This window comes from Perognathus longimembris, chromosome 3, assembly GCF_023159225.1.
Source record: "Perognathus longimembris pacificus isolate PPM17 chromosome 3, ASM2315922v1, whole genome shotgun sequence".
In the NCBI taxonomy this organism is placed as follows: Eukaryota; Metazoa; Chordata; class Mammalia; order Rodentia; family Heteromyidae; genus Perognathus; species Perognathus longimembris.
In genome coordinates this window covers 72339156-72355229 of record NC_063163.1, presented here as the reverse complement: position 1 = coordinate 72355229, position 16074 = coordinate 72339156, and the positions used below count along the sequence as shown (strand labels likewise).

Sequence of the window (16074 nt, the reverse complement as noted above, 5' to 3'; positions counted from 1 at the left end):
GGGACAGTGCCCAGGCCCTGAATTCAAGCGCCAGGACTGGCAAAAAAAAATAAAAAATCCAAAACCAAACAAGTCCCAGTACCATCAAAATCAGTATCAGGGGGGCTGGGGATATGGCCTAGTGGCAAGAGTGCTTGCCTTATATACATGAGGCCCTGGGTTCGATTCCCCAGCACCACATATACAGAAAATGGCCAGAAGTGGCACTGTGGCTCAAGTGGCAGAGTGCTAGCCTTGAGCTAAAAGAAGCCAGGGACAGTGCTCAAGCCCTGAGTTCAAGCCCCAGGACTGGCAAAAAAACAGTATTGGTGCTCTTTTTCTCTACCTTTTTAAATTTTCTTCTTCCTCTTCCTCCTCCCTTACCACCCCTCTCTCCTCCACTATTCTTCCTCCTTCTCCTCCCACTCCTCCTTCGCCTCCCCTGCCTCCCCCTCCTCCTCCCCTGCCTCTTCCTTCCCTTCCCCTTCCCCTTCTTCCTCCTCCTCCACCTCCTCTCCTTCTGTCCTTCTTCCTCCTCCTCCTCCTCCTCCCTCTCTTCAGTGCTGTTTCCAATGGAACCCAGTGCTCCTGCATGATGAGTTCTACCACTCAGCTACACCCTGGCCCTGTGCCTGTACTCTGAACTACTCAATACTAAAAATACTAGGGGTCCATGGATCGACAGGCAATGAGACACTCAGATTAGGAAAATTTAAAAAAGGATTTTATTGATCGAGAAAGTACTGGGGCGCCAGGACTGCACTCAAGGTGGGGATCTCAAAATGCAGCCCCAGGGGCTGGGGATATAGCCTAGTGGCAAGAGTGCCTGCCTCGGATACACGAGGTCCTAGGTTCGATTCCCCAGCACCACATATACAGAAAACGGCCAGAAGCGGCGCTGTGGCTCAAGTGGCAGAGTGCTAGCCTTGAGCGGGAAGAAGCCAGGGACAGTGCTCAGGCCCTGAGTCCAAGGCCCAGGACTGGCCAAAAAAAAAAAAAAAAAAAATGCAGCCCCAGGTCATCTCAGAAGGCTGCTTATATACCCCAAAACTACAGGAATTTTCCCTTTGGCTTAACAATAGCCGCTTGTTACTTCCAAGAGGTGTCAGCTACAGAGGCTTGTTACTTCCAAGAGGTGTCAGCTACAGAGGCTTGTTACTTCAAAGAGGTGTCAGTCACAACCGGTCAGGGCGTCTTGATCTTCACAGAAGTTATCTAACATCCCGGTGGCCAAACAGGATGAAACTCTGGGGGAGGGGGGCAAGTTACAGGTATGATCAATACAGAGCAAAACAAGTTCAAAGCAAGTTGGGTAAGTGCAACTACATAACTTTACCGCAGGGGCCAGCTTCAGAAAAGTTTTACATGGAACACTACAGAACAGTGAAAGAAAAGAAAAGTTTTACATGGAACACTACAGAACAGTGAAAGAAGAGTTTTACATGGAACACTACAGAACAGTATTAGCATTTGTTGTTGAAAGCTAGCATAACAACAGATGAATTATCTTCATCACTTCAGTGGCTACCCCTTATCCCCAGTTCCTAGCCGGGCGCCCGTGGCTCAAGCCTGTCATCCCAGCCATTCAGGAGGCTGAGATCTGAGGATCGCAGTTCGAAGCCAGCTTGGTAAAGTCTGTGAGTTTCTATCACCAATGATCCACCAAAGATGCCAGCAGTGGAGCTGTGACACGAGTGGTGGAGCAGCCAGCCTTGAACCACCACAACAAAGCTCAGGACAGCCCAGCTTCGGCCCCAGCCCCTGGCCCCCGCCCCGCCCCGCCCCCGCCCCGCCCCCACCCCGCCCCCGCCCCGGCCCCAGCTTCTACTGCCTCTGCCCCACCACCCCATCGGCCGACCACGCCTCTCACCTGGCGGCCTCCCCTTTAAGACGCCCTCACCTGGGCTCACCTGGGCGCGGGCGCTTCCGCAGGAAGGAGGAAGCTGAGCCGCTCGGTCCCCGCCTCCCAGTTTGCCACCCGCCACCATGTCGGCCTCGGCCGTCTTCATCCTGGACGTCAAGGGCAAGGTGAGGCTGGGTGAGGGGCAGAGGGACGGTCGGGTGAAGCCGTGCCCCCTGGAATCCACGGTCGAGTCCTAGAGGACCAGGGGCACCCTCCCCACCACCAACCTCCCACCCCACCCCCTAGCAGTCCTTGGGGAGCCCCTGGGGGGAAATCCAGGCTCCAGCATTCATAAATCCTGGGCCTGGGGCATGTGCCTCAGTTTCCCCTGCATAAGAAAAGTCCCTACCCGAAGAAAGTGACAGTGTGCAGCTTAGCCGTGATGCAAACCAAAGGCGTCTAATCATGGAGCAATGGCTTCCAGAATGGGCAGCACTCACCCACCCCCTTTGTGCCTTTGGCGTTCTCTTCCTCTAATGGCTCTGGGACCAAACTGGTGAGAGTCACTGGTGTTCATGGTATGAAATGACACCGCGGGCTGTGCCTGTGTGCCTGCCGTCCCAGCTGTGGGGGTTGAGGCAAGCAGCGCACCTGAGCCCAGGAGCTCAGGACCAGCCTGGGCCCCCCACGTAGCCTTGTGGGTCTTCTTCAAAAGGACCATCAGGGGCTGGTGGCTCACGCCTGTGATCCCAGCTACTGGAGGGGGGAGGGGGGAAAGGCTGAGATCTGAGGATCAGGATTCAAAGCCAGCCCAGGCCAAAAGTCCGTGAGATCTTATTTCCAAGGAACCAGCATGAAAACTGGAAGTGGGGCTGTGGTGGCTTAAGTGGTAGAACACTAGCCTTGAGCAGAAAAGCACAGAGACTGCACTCAAACCCCACAGTCATCAATCAAGCCAATCTCCCCAGCTAGGTGCTTTGAATCAGAACCAGCTCCATTACCTTTGACCAATGTAGGTTGCAACCATGATTCCTCCAATCTGGAAAAAACAGAGGTGACCCTAGCATCGAACTCACGGTTAACCCCTTTTAGCTAAGTCCAGTGTGATTCACCAACTGATCTATGGATTGATTGGTTGGAAGCAGGGTTTCTGAGATGGGGCATATCAAGTAAACACCCCCTAAACTGCACCCCCAATCCTAAACATTCCCCTGAGTTGTCATGAGTAGGAACCAGGTACAGTGAGGGTCCTGGATGCCTCAGCTTCTGGGTATCCCATGCTCATGCACCAGCGGGGAAACTGAGGCATGCAGGGCGAGAGCTTTTGTCCAAGCTGCTCAGCTATGAAGTTAGGGTGCAATTAGATCCTCAGAGGTCCCAGGGTGAAGAGTGGGTTCCTGGATTGGTCATGGTGGGGGACTCCCTCCTCTCTGCCCACCTCGCAGCCCCTCATCAGCCGAAACTACAAAGGGGACGTCCCCATGAGTGAGATCGAGCGCTTCATGCCGCTGCTCATGCAGAGAGAGGAGGAAGGCGCCCTCACCCCGCTCCTCAGCTATGGCCGCGTGCACTTCCTGTGGATCAAACACAGCAACCTCTACTGTATCCAGCCCAAGGGGTCTGGGGGTGGGGGGGAAGCACAGGACCAGAAAGGCTGGGCTGAGGACAAAATTTGCCCAGCCCCTGGGCTGTGACTCAGGCTCTGTGTGTGTGTGTGTGTGTGTGTGTGTGTTAAGATGGGGATGGTGACAGGAGACAGTGGAGGCTTGGGGTTTTGTTTGTAGGTGCTAGTCTTGGGGTTTGAACTTACGGCCTGGGCACTGTCCCTGAGATTTTTATTTATTTTTATTTTTAATTAATTACTTAATTTTTTTGCCAGTCCTGGGGCTTGGACTCAGGGCAATGTCCCTGGATTCTTTTTACTCAAGTCTAGCACTCTACCACTGGAGCCACAGCGCCACTTCCAGCTTTTTCTGTGTATGTGGTGCTGAGGAATCGAACCCAGGGCTTCATGCATGCTAGGCAAGCGCTCTACCACTAAGCCACATTCCCAGCCCTGAGATTTTTATTTATATGTGGATTTTTGCTCCAAGGCTGGTGCTCTGCTACGTGAGCCACAGTTCTGCTTGTGGCTTTTTACTGGCTCATTGGAGATAAGAGTCTCCTAAACGTCTATGCCTGAGCTGGCTTTGAACTGTGATTCTCTGATGCCAGCCTCTTGGGCAGCTCGTATTGCAGGTGTGAGTACTGGTGACCAGAGTGGAAGTTTATAGGCTGCATTCCAGGTGAGCCCCCAACATGGCACCTTTTCCTTTACCTGCTGCCCTCCCAGTGGTGGCCACCACGCTGAAGAACGCCAATGCCTCCTTGGTCTACTCCTTCCTCTACAAGACGGTGGAGGTGAGTCCCAGCCTCCCATTGGCCAGCTGCCTTGTCTATCTCCCTGTTGTGCCTACCTCTTTCAGAAGTCCTCTTTCCCTGAGCATTCCCTATTTAGATTCTATAAAGCTTCATTTCTCTTCTCCATCTGCTGCTTGAAAGGTCATTTTTCCCTTTGGGTAAGAGCCATGTGGGGCTGGGGGTGGAGACACAGACCTCTGAGACAGTGTATGAGCCCCAATCTGAGCCAAGAGGACTTGGAATCCAACCTGAAGCTCCCCCCGTTCTTGGCTGTGTGGCCTCTAAGAAATCGTTCTCCCTCTCTGCAGAAGCCAGAGAAATGACTTTTGATAAATCCTGCAGCCAGGTGCTAGCTTCTCAAGAGGCTAAGATCTGAGGATCCAGGTTCAAAGCAGCCCAGACAAGGAAAGTCTGTGGGACTCTTATCTCTAGTGAACCACTAAAACCAAAACAAAACCAAAGCTAGAAGTAGAGCTGTGGCACAAGTGGTAGAGTTGCCAACTTTGAGCAAAGCTCAGGGCCAGCACCTATGCCCATAGTTAAAAGTCCCAAAACTGGCACACACACACACACACACACACACACACACACACACACACACACACCACATCTCAGCCTCCTGAGTACACAGGATTACAGGTTTGAGCCACTGGTGTCTGAATTGTTCTTGTTTATTTATAGATTGAGAAACACTATATAGCCCAGGCTGGCCTGGAACTCTTTCTTGATATTCCTTTTACTCCCCCCTTTTTTGTTTTTGCCAGTCCTGGGGCTAGAACTCAGGGCCTGAGCACTGTCCCTGGCTTCTTTTTGCTCAAGGCTATCACTCTGCCACTTGAGCCACAGTGCCACTTCTGGCCTTTTCTATGTGATGGTTTCGATTATAATTAGCATGGGAATTGAACCCAGGGCTTCATGTATATGAGGCAAGCACTCTACCACTAGGCCATATTCCCAGCCGCCTATCTTTACCTCTTGATTGCTGGGATTATAGGTGTGCACTACCACACTTGGCTAAAGGCTTTGATTCCAACTCCCATTCATCTTCCCAGATCCCTTTACCCTGTAGGCCCCTGTCCTGGTTATGTTTCCTTTCTCTCTTCAGTTTATTGGATCACTTTGGTTCCATCTTGGGGACTTAACCATTTTTTTTTTTTTTGTCAGTCCTGGAGCATGAACTCGGGGCATGGATGCTGTTGCTGAGCTCTTTTTGCTCAGTACTAGTGCTCTACCACGTTGACTACAGCGCCACTTCCAATTTTGTGGTGGTTCCAAGGAGATAGGAGTCTCCCAAACTTTCCTGCCCAGGCTGGCTTTGAACTGTGATCCTTGGATCTCAGCCTCCTGAGTAGCTGGGATTATAGGCATGTGCCACCAGCACAGTACCAACCCATTTTTTCGTTAGCTTGTGAAGGCAGACACCCCCATGGGCTCTCCCTACCCCATCACATCGTCTTCATCCTTGCTTGGTGTGTGAATGGCTGAGCCACTGTGTGTGGTGGGGGTCTTTCTGGGGGACCCCCAGGTCTTCTCTGAGTATTTCAAGGAGCTGGAGGAGGAGAGCATCCGGGACAACTTTGTGATCGTCTACGAGCTGCTGGATGAGCTCATGGACTTTGGGTACCCCCAGACTACGGACAGCAAGATCTTGCAGGAGTAAGTTGAGTGGAAGTGGGAGTGCCCCCACCCCCATGAGGCCCGAGTCTAGCTGTGAGTCCTCAGTGCTGTCCCGCCAGGCACATCACCCGCCCCCACGGGGCCCGAGTCCCTAGCTGTGAGTTCCCAGTGGTGTCCCTCTAGGTACATCACTCAGCAGAGCAACAAGCTGGAGACGGGCAAGTCACGCGTGCCTCCCACCGTCACCAACGCTGTGTCCTGGCGCTCGGAGGGCATCAAGTATAAGAAGAATGAAGTCTTCATTGATGTCATCGAGTCTGTCAACCTGCTGGTGAGCCCCTGCCCCTCCATGTCCTGTGATGGTGGAGGGAGGGCGCACACGTGACTCTGGGCTTCACCACCCCACCCCCCGCCCTGTGTCCACCCACAGGTTAATGCCAATGGCAGCGTCCTGCTGAGTGAGATAGTGGGCACCATCAAGCTCAAGGTGTTTCTGTCGGGAATGCCAGAGCTGCGCCTGGGCCTCAATGACCGCGTGCTCTTTGAGCTCACTGGCCGTAAGATCGAGGGGCCCTCCTAGGGGTACAAAAGGGTGCCAGAGAATTCTGCTGGCATTTGACTCAGTACCTCCTTTCCACTCCCCCTCCTCAACACACACACACGCGCGCAGCCAGGTGTTGGTGGCTCCCCCCTGTAATCTCAACTACTCAGGAGGCTGAGTTCTGAGGATCACAGCTCAAAGGCAGCTTGGGCAGGAAAGTCAGGGAGACTTTTTTTTTTTTTTTGCCAGTCCTGGGGCTTGAACTCAGGGTCTTAGCAGGGTCCCTCCTACTCTCCCACTTGAGCCACAGAACCACTTCTGGCTTTTTCTATATATGTGGTGCTGAGGAATTGAACTTAGCGGTTCATGTGTGCAAGGCAAGCACTCTACCACTAGGCCATATTCCCAGCCCCTGAGAGACTCTTATGCCCAATGAATCATCAAAAGGTGGGAAGTGGAGGTGTGGTTCAACTAGTGCCAGCCTTAAGCAAAAAACTTCCACAGTGCTAGGCCCCCATCTAAATAAGTGCTCGTTTGCCATCCACTGGTCAAGGCTGGTTCTGCAGCTTGCCAGTTCACTATTGAGGATCTGGTGCCTACTAGGTTCCACTTTGATTTAAGAACCTGTACCCTCCTGATCTCAGCCTCCTGAGAAGCTCGGGCTACAGGGGTGAGCACCTGGCTCTGGTCTCTGTTTTTGCCAAACTCAATCTCCTCCTCTGTCATTGGGCCGATGGGGGGGGGGGGGGGATGGCTACAGAAAGCAGAAATGGGGGCACCTGGCCTGGCTCCCAGGGTCACTCTGCTTGCTGGCCTCCCCGAGTTTCAGGCAGCAAGAACAAGTCTGTGGAGCTGGAAGATGTCAAGTTCCACCAGTGCGTCCGCCTCTCTCGCTTTGACAATGACCGCACCATCTCCTTCATCCCACCTGACGGTGACTTTGAACTTATGTCCTACCGCCTCAGCACACAGGTGAGACCTGTGGAAGCTTTGGGGGGAGGGGCATGATGTCATAGTCTGTCAGAACCAGAACTCCTCTCTCCTCCTATGTGCAGGTCAAACCTCTAATCTGGATTGAATCTGTCATTGAAAAGTTTTCTCACAGCCGAGTGGAAATCATGGTCAAGGTGAGAGGCAATTATTAACAACTCAGGAACTGGAGGTGACCATAGCTCATGCCTGTCATCCCAGCTACTTAGAAGGCTGAGATCTGAGGTTTCTGGTTTGGAGCCCAGTGTGGGCAGGAAAGACCATGACACTCTTATCTCCAATAAATTATTCAGAAAAAGCCGGAAGTGGAGCTATGGCTCAAGTGGTCCAGTGTGAGCCTTGAGCAAAAAGAAGCCAGGGACAGTGCCCAGGCCCAGGGTTCAAGCCTCAGGACTGGTAGAACAAAAACAAAAACTCATGATGGTCCTGCGGCTCACACCTGTCATCTCAGCTACTCAGGAGGCTGAGATCTGAGCATCACAGTTCCAAGCCAGTCTGGGCAGGAAAGTCTATGAGACTTATCTCCAATGAAGCACCAAAAACAGGCAGGAATGTTGCTGGGGCACAAGTGGTAGAGTGCCAGCCCTGAGCCAAAAAGCTCAGGGACAGTGCCCAGGCCCTGATTTCAAGACCCAGGACCCACACACACCTTGGTAGGGTATGTTGGCGTACAGCTTAATAGAAGAGAGGTTCCCCCCTCTAAATTCACGCACAGCCCCAGGCTCCATCCCCAGCACCCCGCAGGCCCTGTATGCAGAGGACAGGGCGAGAGGAGGTGACCTGCACCCTGTCCCCAGGCCAAGGGGCAGTTCAAGAAGCAGTCCGTGGCCAATGGCGTGGAGATCGCAGTGCCCGTGCCCAGCGACGCCGATTCCCCACGCTTCAAGACCAGCGTGGGCAGCGCCAAGTATGTGCCCGAGAGGAACGTGGTCATCTGGAGCATCAAGTCCTTCCCGGTGCGTGAGCTACGGACTGACAGCATATGGGGGAGGTGGGGGCTGCGGAGAGCCAGGGAGCGGGGTGCGCATGCGCTGGGAGGCCACCCAGCCAGTCTGGGCCTGGCGTGGGAGCCACAGAGCTGTCCTGCGCATGCGCGGGGAGGCCACAGAGCCAGCCACAGAGCTGCCATGCGCGTGTTTTTCACCAGTAAAAGAAGGGGAAGCCAGCCCAGTCTGTTCCACAGAGGGGGAAACTGAGGCCTTGTTATCTTCCTTTTGGGCCTTTTTAGTGTGTGTGTGGGCAGTTACAAGACTTGAACTCAGGACCTGGGCATTGCCCCTGAGCTCCTCAGCTCAAGGCTGGTGCTCTACCCCCTGAGCCACAGCATCACTTCCGGTTTTTTGGTGGTTCATTGGAGATGAGAGTCTCATGGACTTTCCTGTCCGGGCTGGCTTTGAACCGCGATCCTCAGGTCTCAACCTCCTAAAGAGTTGGGATGCCAGGCGTGAGCCACCAGTGGCCGGCTTTCCCTGGCTTGCTTTGAACTGTGATCCTGAGATTTACTATGTTTGCCCCCTGCTTGGCTGGGATGACCCGTGCACCCCACTGATTGGTTGAGATGGGAATGGGGGGTGACTGTGACATTTTTGCTTGGACTGGCCTTGGAACTTCAGTCCTCCCATTCTCTGCTGAGTAGCTGGGATTACACATAGGGGCTACCATGCCCAGCAGCCTTAATTTTCACCTCTGTAAAAGGGACTGAGGACAGAGCCTGCTCTGAGGCCGGGCTGGGGAGGGTGGTGTCCCTGCCATGAGTCCTGTTGTTTCCCCCCCCCCCACCCCCCCGTGCCTGCAGGGAGGCAAGGAGTACCTGATGCGGGCCCACTTTGGCCTCCCCAGCGTGGAGAAGGAGGAGGTGGAGGGCCGGCCCCCCATCGGGGTCAAGTTTGAGATCCCCTACTTCACTGTCTCCGGCATCCAGGTGAGGGTAGAAGGAAAGAGCCTCTCCAGGGCGTCTGTGCCTTCCTCTGCCCTCTGTCTCCTGTCATCCCACTTCCCGGGCCCATGTCCTCATGTCCCTAAATGGCCTTGCCCTGGCCACTCCCTGGCACTGAGACCTTTTGTCCTGCCAGCCTGAGTTCCCCTCACCTTCCCCCTGGACTGGGCCCCTTCCACTCCCAGGCCGGCCCCCACCACCTGGGTCACTTTGCTCCTCCTCTTTTACCTGAATAATGTGTGCTGCACCCTTGGCCCATGCCACCTGTCCCAAACTGTGTCTGTCTGGCTTCCACTTTTAATTCTGTTTATTGTTTTGGTGCCAGTTTTGGGGCTTGAACTCAGTGCCTGGGCACTTGGCCCTGAACTTTTTCACTCAGAGCTGGCACTCTGGTGCTTTAAGGCACAGTGCCCCTTCCAGTTTTGGGGTAGTTCTCTGGAGATAAGAGTCTCAGAGACTTTCCTGCCTGAACTGGCTTTGAACTGCAATCCTCAGATCTCAGCTTTCTGAGTGGTTAGGATTACAGGCGTGAGCCATGGCACCCGGACCCAAACTGTTCTTCCCATATTCAGCTACCTCTTTCTTTCCTGGCTTGGAGCGCTTCTTTTATGTCCCTGTCACATGACCTCATTATTCACAACCCCTGTCATCAGAGTTCCCTAATTTGTGCCACATGGATTTTCTGGGTTCACCTCTTACTCACACAAGTCCTAAGCCCTCCAATTTATTTTCCCTTCCAGGTCCGCTACATGAAAATCATCGAGAAAAGTGGTTACCAGGCACTGCCCTGGGTCCGCTACATTACCCAGAGTGGTGGTAAGGCAACCCTTCACGAGATAGAAGGGACTCAAGGCCCAGGCCTGCCCATGCCTGCCCCCGCCTTTCCCTGGGCTCAGTTTACACATCTTGAAAAAATGGTGGCTATTTCTAGGATGGATGTCAGGTTTGGATAAGAAGCTAAACTCTTAGCAAGCCATCTGGTGCTTGCAAAATCAGCTTAAACTATGGTTACACTACCTTGAGCTTTGTTAAATATTTTCAAGGATATCACGAGTGAAAAAGAACCTTTGTACCTGCAACACCCTCCACCCCACCTGGGGTGTTTGAGCTCAGAGAGCCTCATGGCCTCACATCTTTTTTGTTGTTGTTTCGTTTAAATTTTTTTTATTTTTTTTTTTGCCAGTCCTGGGGCTTGAACTCAAGGCCTGAGGACTGTCCCTGGCTTCTTTTTGCTCAAGGCTCGCACTCTGCCACTTGAGCCACAGCGCCACTTCTGGCCATTTTCTATATATGTGGTGCTGGGGAATCGAACCCAGGGCTTCATGTATACGAGGCAAGCTCTCTTGCCATTAGGCCATATTCCCAGCCCATGGCCTCACATCTTAAGGTCTCAAAATCCAATGCCATCGTGTGTGTGTGTACATGTTAGTATGCTGGTTTGGGGGCTTGGATTTAGGGTCTCCTGCTCTTGCTTTCTTTTTGTTTTTTGGCTTAATGCTGGTCTCTACTACTTGAGCCACACCTCTGCTTCCAGCTTTTTGGTTGTTAATGGGAGATAAGAATGCAGACTTTTCTACCTGTTTTACTTTTGCCAGTCTTAGGGCTTGAACTTGAACCCTGAGGTTGTTTTTTGCTCAAGGCTAGCACTCTACCACTTGAGCCACAGCACCACTTCTGGCTTTTTCTGTGTATATGGCACTGAGGAATCGAACCCAGGGCTTCATGCATGGTAGGCAAGCACTCTACCACTAAGCCACGTTTCCAGCCCTCTACTTTCCCTTCCCTCCTCCCCTCTTCCTTCATTTTTTGATGGTCTTTCATTTTTTCCCCCCACTGCAGATTATCAACTTCGAACAAGCTAGAAGAAAAAGGAATGGGCCTGACTCAGGCCTTCCTCTCTCCCAGCCTGGCTGCAGATTTTGGAGGGAGAGGGCAGCACATGTGTGTCTGTGTCCCTGTGCTCCTTTGAGGGGTACTCGCTTTCAGCTCCTGCCTGACCCCCTTCCTCTACCCATGGGCTGGGAGGGACAATCTGGTTCTCCTTCCCTCATTTTTATATGAAGAAATAGCAGCGGGGCTTGTAGCCCTCTCCTGAGTGCCTTCTTGTAGTGACCTGTCTCAGGGGGGCTTCTGGGGTCCCTCTCCTTCCTAACTGATGAGCCCAGCCAGGGGCCGTGGAATTTTAGTGTGTCATTAAAAGATATCCAGCTACTGCCTGTGTTGTTCTTGGCTGGTGACTGGGGGGTGGCAGGGATATTCCCAAAAGACTAAAGGAGGGGGGGAGGCACGTAACACGTGTCAGGTTTTCAGGCTCCGTCACTGCCCATTTGGGAGATTTGGGGGATTGCAGGGTGGTCATTTTCATACTTGGTTCCCCCTGCCCCCCCACCTTCTATGTCCCATCAGTATGTTCCTCCCCTGGCCGCCAGAGGGAGGCTTAAATTCTAAGTCAGACGTGGATCTGCGGCTCTGGGCCTTTGCCTGGTAGGTCTCCGGATTATAAAAATCGCCACAGCCCACTGGGCTTTGATGTGCCATAACTTCTTCCCACCAACACTTCCCTTCCCAGCCTTCCCTCCCATTCCCTCAGCCTGGCCCACTCTCACCACAGGGCCTTTGCATCGCAGCTCCCCCTCCCCACCGCCGGCTGCTTCTCCCGGATGGACATCCGCGGGCCCAGGGAAAATTTGAATGTGGGGCTGGGTGCTCGCCACGTGGCAGCCGTCGGGCCTTTTTAGCCATCTTGATTCCCATCTCATTTTAGTTGTTTTCTTCTGTTGCAGCTTATCGCTAGAAAGCACCGAGCGCGTCCTAGACTCTTAACATAGGGTTTTTTTGGGAGGGTGCGAGGGAAGTGTGGAACCCCAGACTGGAAGATACCACCCCTCTCTTCCGTCCTCCCCGGACGCACCCAAGTCTGGGAGCAGCCCGTCCAACCCAGTCTCTGACCTTTCTCCCCAGAGTCGGTTAAGTCTCCTCTCTTTCCCGCCCGCCTGACAAGTTTGAAAACTGAAAAAACCCCGCCAGGGTCGTGGTCCACCGGTCGCCACGCTCTGACCAATCAGGAGCCGCAGCGCCCGCGCCCGCGCTTGAAACTGCCCCAGTAACGCGCGTTCATTGGCCCGCTCCCGCGCCTGCGCCTGGCGGGCGGGGCGACGGCAGGTTCGGAGTAGGCACAGACAGGCTCTCTCAACAAAGTAGCGAGTTTGTAAGAAAACAAAGGGCGCCGCCAGGAGGGGCGTGGCCTGGAGCGCGCTGGCTCCGCCCCCTCCCCGCCGCACCACCGCGGCGCAGGCTCAGAACAAACAAAAAATAGAGTTCCTGCAATACCTCATGCTTTTTGACACGAATTTTATAGTATTCCTTTAAAAAAAATTTAAAGTAACAGTGCGAAAAAGTGACCAAATAACGGGCGAGGGGCCGTCAAGCTCTTGGGGGCGTGGCCTCAGGTGCACGGGCCCTGAACTAGAAATATCACAAGCTATTTTGTACCCAATTTGCATTAATTTTTTAAAATCACTATTTTAAAGAAATAATGCTTCTGTAGCTGGGCTGCAGCTCAGTGGCAAAGCATTTGACTAGCAAGTGCAACGTCCTGGGATCGATCCCAAGTTCCAAAAAAGAAGTTTAAAAAGGTAAAAAAGTTCTGCTTTACGTTAAAAAAAGAGAGGCGGTGCTCGTGGGGGCGTGGTCTCGGGCACGATGGCCCCGCCTCGGTGATGGGCGTGGCCTCGGCGCTGGCTCCGCCCCCGGGCGGGCATGGCCTCGGTGCGTTGGCCCCGCCCCGGCGGCGGGCGCGGCAGTGGTGGCGGCGCAGACTCAGAGCAGACTCCGCCCGGGGAGGAGGAGAAGGAGGCGGCCGGAGGGTGAGTTGCGGGGAGCGCCGGCCCCCAAGGGGCGGGCGCCGGGCTGGGCCTTGCGGGCGGGCCCGAGATGGGGTTGGACCTGCTTCCCAGCCCCTCTTGGGGTTGACAGGAGGGAGGAGTCGCTCACACGGGCGTGGGGAGGCTGAGGCCGGGGGTCGTCGCCCGGGGAGCTCCGAGGCCGGCCAGCGGGGATCGTAGCCCAGGCCCCCGGGAGTCTGGCGGCGGCGGAGGCCTGGGGGCAGCTTTGTGTTGGGGTTCCCCTCCTGCTTTGCACTGACCGGGGGTGGTGCTGGGGTTGGCGTGGGGGCGTCTTCACAGACCCACCGAGAGCGACATGCTGCTGGAGGAAGTGCGCGCGGGGGACCGGCTGAGTGGCGCCGCCGCCCGGGGCGACGTGCTCGAGGTTCACCGCCTTCTGCACCGCGAGCTGGTGCACCCCGACGCCCTCAATCGCTTCGGCCAGACGGCGCTGCAGGTGAGGCCGGGGCAAAGCCTAGGCCGCGATCCGAGAACTCCCTCCCCCCCACCCCGTCCTTCCAGTCGCATCCTCACCCCGGCGCCCACCCTCCCAAACGGGGGTGCCTGGTCCCCCGTGCTGGTGAGGCTCCCCAAGGGCCCCTCTTCTTCGGTAGCCGGTGGGGGAGGGGAGGACTCAGGTTCTCCGGTTGTTTTTCCACAGCCCCGCCCCCGCCCACTAGTTGGGGGTTCAGCCTCTTTGTCACCCCCACCCCCATCCCGTTCCTTGGGGACTGCTCAGGTTTCCCACAGCTTTCAGTGCAGATCCGGTCTCTCGATGGAAGGATTCATATCTACCCAGGGGAGATCCCCCCCTTTTTTTTTTCCTGGGGAAGAGGGGTGTGTGTTATCTGAAAGGTGTCTAATTACTAGGTGTGGCTTCTGTCTAAGTTTCTGAGGGCTGAACGGCTTCCTGGCACCTTTGTGGATGTCCCCTGATAATACACTGTCATATTGTCTGAGGTCTCTATTGGGGGGAGCAAGGAGAGGGTTGTTCTCTGGGGAGAGGAGCTTCAAGTGCCCCAGTCTCCTCTATGTGTCTTTTCCCTTGAGAGGACTGGCAAGTTCTTTGGGCAGCAGTTTGCAGTTCCATAGAGGGTATTTTAAGATTTCCTGGAGATTTCTCCCATTTGGGGCGGGGGGAGCGCGGTGGGTCTCTGGTTCAGTTCCTTGAAAGTTTCCACATACACCCCCCCCACCTATTTCTCTCTTCTCTCTCTCTCTTCTCTCTGTGTCTCTGTCTCTGTCTCCACTCTCTCTCCTCTCTCTCTCCACTCTCACTCTCTCCTCTCTCTCTCCAATAAAAGTCAGAACCTTATTTTCTCACTTCACTTTTTCACTCAATGCTGGCACTCTGCCACTTGAGCCACAACTCTGTAGTTCTGAGATTTTTATTTTTTTCTGCATTGGGGTCTCCCTGAATTTGAGCGGAGTGACCGGCTTCGTGTGTGTGTGTGTGTGTGTGAGAGAGAGAGAGAGAGAGAGAGAGAGAGAGAGAGAGAGAGAGAGAGAGACTCTTTCCACGAGACCTTGTTGTCTGACCTCACTCATGGATGGTTGTCTCCCACTCTACCTTTGCTAAAGCCACTTCTCTCTCCAATGACTCCTTTTCTAGACGCCCCTTCCTCCGGGGGACCCTCTTGACTCCCTGTTCTCATGTAGGTGATGATGTTCGGCAGCCCTGCCATCGCCCTAGAACTTCTGAAGCAAGGCGCTAGCCCCAATGTCCAGGATGCCTCTGGCACAAGTCCTGCCCACGATGCAGCCCGCACGGGCTTCCTAGACACCCTCAAGGTCCTCGTGGAGCATGGCGCGGATGTCAACGTGCCAGATGGCACCGGGGCGCTGCCCATCCATCTGGCTGTGCGGGAGGGCCACAGCGCCGTGGTCAGCTTCCTGGCACCAGAGTCCGATCTCCATCATCGGGATGCCAGGGGCCTCACCCCCCTGGAGCTGGCGCGGCAGAGAGGGGCACAGCACCTGTTGGACATTCTGCAGGGGCACACGGTGATCCCACTGTGACCCAGGGAGACCCCCTTTCGATCAGGGGGACCCCACTGGGTGCTGTCAGAAGAGCAGGGGAGAAACACTACCCAGGTGGGGGGGGAGGGGGAGCGAGGAGCCATTTGTGGCATTGTTGGTGTTGATTTCTGGAGTGCTGTGTGTTTAGGGGGGACGTTTCTCATTTTGTTTTTCTCACTTTGGTGTGTTGGATTGAGGAGGGCTCCTACAGGCCCACAGCCACCTGAACGGTTCGGTTTCTCCTTTAAAGCCCTAGCCCTAGAGTGAGGTCATCGTCTCCAGGGACTTCTGGAACCTGGTGACCTTGGCTGGCTAGCTGTGCTGGGGAGAGCAGAGGGGGTAGAGGAAGGTCTGGAAAGTGTGGGTGCGCCCTACTTCGGGCATGGAGGAAGGGGGAGCGTTTCAAATCAATAAAGAGTAGCAATGAGTTCATTTCATATTTGGAGGGAAGCTCTTTCCAGTCTCTTGTACAGAAGACTCTATTTATTAAGCTTGTTGGTATGTGCTAACTTAAATGTTTTTACCCATTAAATTAAGATTTGTGTTTGATCTCCGCGCGGCTTGGCTTCTGATTTCTGAAACGGGGATGGGGGCACCGCGTGTGCAGGTGGACTGAGCAGTGGGGAGGGGTGTCGCGGGTCGGGGGTGCTGGGGGCGCGGAGGGGGGAGGGGAGCAGGGGGACAGATGGTCATTCCCAGGGCGCCCGAGTGAGCAAGCTGGGTGGAGCAGCGGTTGGCTCAGTCGGAACGGAAGGGAGGCAGGAAACCGCGAGTGGAGCAAGGCCCCCCAGATGTCAGCTGGGTGCCCGGAGCCCCAGGGAGGGTGGGGAGGGTGGGCGGTGGCTGCGGCCTTCCCCGAAGGGGC

General features: G+C 54.7%; 2 protein-coding genes across 3 annotated transcripts; both read left to right on the top strand.

The window, feature by feature from the left end:
- The first annotated feature begins 1868 nt into the window (after positions 1-1868).
- Ap1m2 (adaptor related protein complex 1 subunit mu 2) lies at positions 1869-11524 on the top strand. 2 transcript variants are annotated; one of them, XM_048342276.1, is made up of 12 exons: positions 1869-2007; positions 3268-3424; positions 4155-4222; positions 5748-5878; positions 6023-6170; positions 6270-6396; positions 7210-7352; positions 7436-7507; positions 8168-8326; positions 9166-9291; positions 10047-10122; positions 11146-11524. In XM_048342276.1, the coding sequence occupies exons 1-12, from the start codon at positions 1966-1968 to the stop codon at positions 11166-11168; spliced, it is 1272 nt and encodes a 423-aa protein (XP_048198233.1). In that variant the 5' UTR covers positions 1869-1965; the 3' UTR covers positions 11169-11524. The 2 variants fall into 2 exon arrangements, with proteins under 2 accessions (XP_048198233.1, XP_048198231.1); XM_048342274.1 differs by having other exon boundaries at positions 7204-7352.
- A 1615-nt stretch (positions 11525-13139) lies between these two features.
- Positions 13140-15758, top strand: Cdkn2d (cyclin dependent kinase inhibitor 2D). Its single transcript, XM_048342322.1, has 3 exons — positions 13140-13172; positions 13491-13647; positions 14850-15758. The coding sequence occupies exons 2-3, from the start codon at positions 13507-13509 to the stop codon at positions 15207-15209; spliced, it is 501 nt and encodes a 166-aa protein (XP_048198279.1). The 5' UTR covers positions 13140-13172; positions 13491-13506; the 3' UTR covers positions 15210-15758.
- Positions 15759-16074: the final 316 nt, after the last annotated feature.

Excerpts from the sequence above, each read along its gene's own strand:
- Ap1m2 (XM_048342274.1), top strand. The coding sequence starts at position 1,966 with ATGTCGGCCTCGGCCGTCTTCATCCTGGACGTCAAGGGCAAG. Across the intron at positions 6,397-7,203 it reads GCTCTTTGAGCTCACTGGCC|TTTCAGGCAGCAAGAACAAG; the intron begins GTAAGATCGAGG and ends GGCCTCCCCGAG. Across the intron at positions 9,292-10,046 it reads TCACTGTCTCCGGCATCCAG|GTCCGCTACATGAAAATCAT; the intron begins GTGAGGGTAGAA and ends TTTCCCTTCCAG.
- Cdkn2d (XM_048342322.1), top strand. The coding sequence starts at position 13,507 with ATGCTGCTGGAGGAAGTGCGCGCGGGGGACCGGCTGAGTGGCGCCGCC. Across the intron at positions 13,648-14,849 it reads TCGGCCAGACGGCGCTGCAG|GTGATGATGTTCGGCAGCCC; the intron begins GTGAGGCCGGGG and ends GTTCTCATGTAG.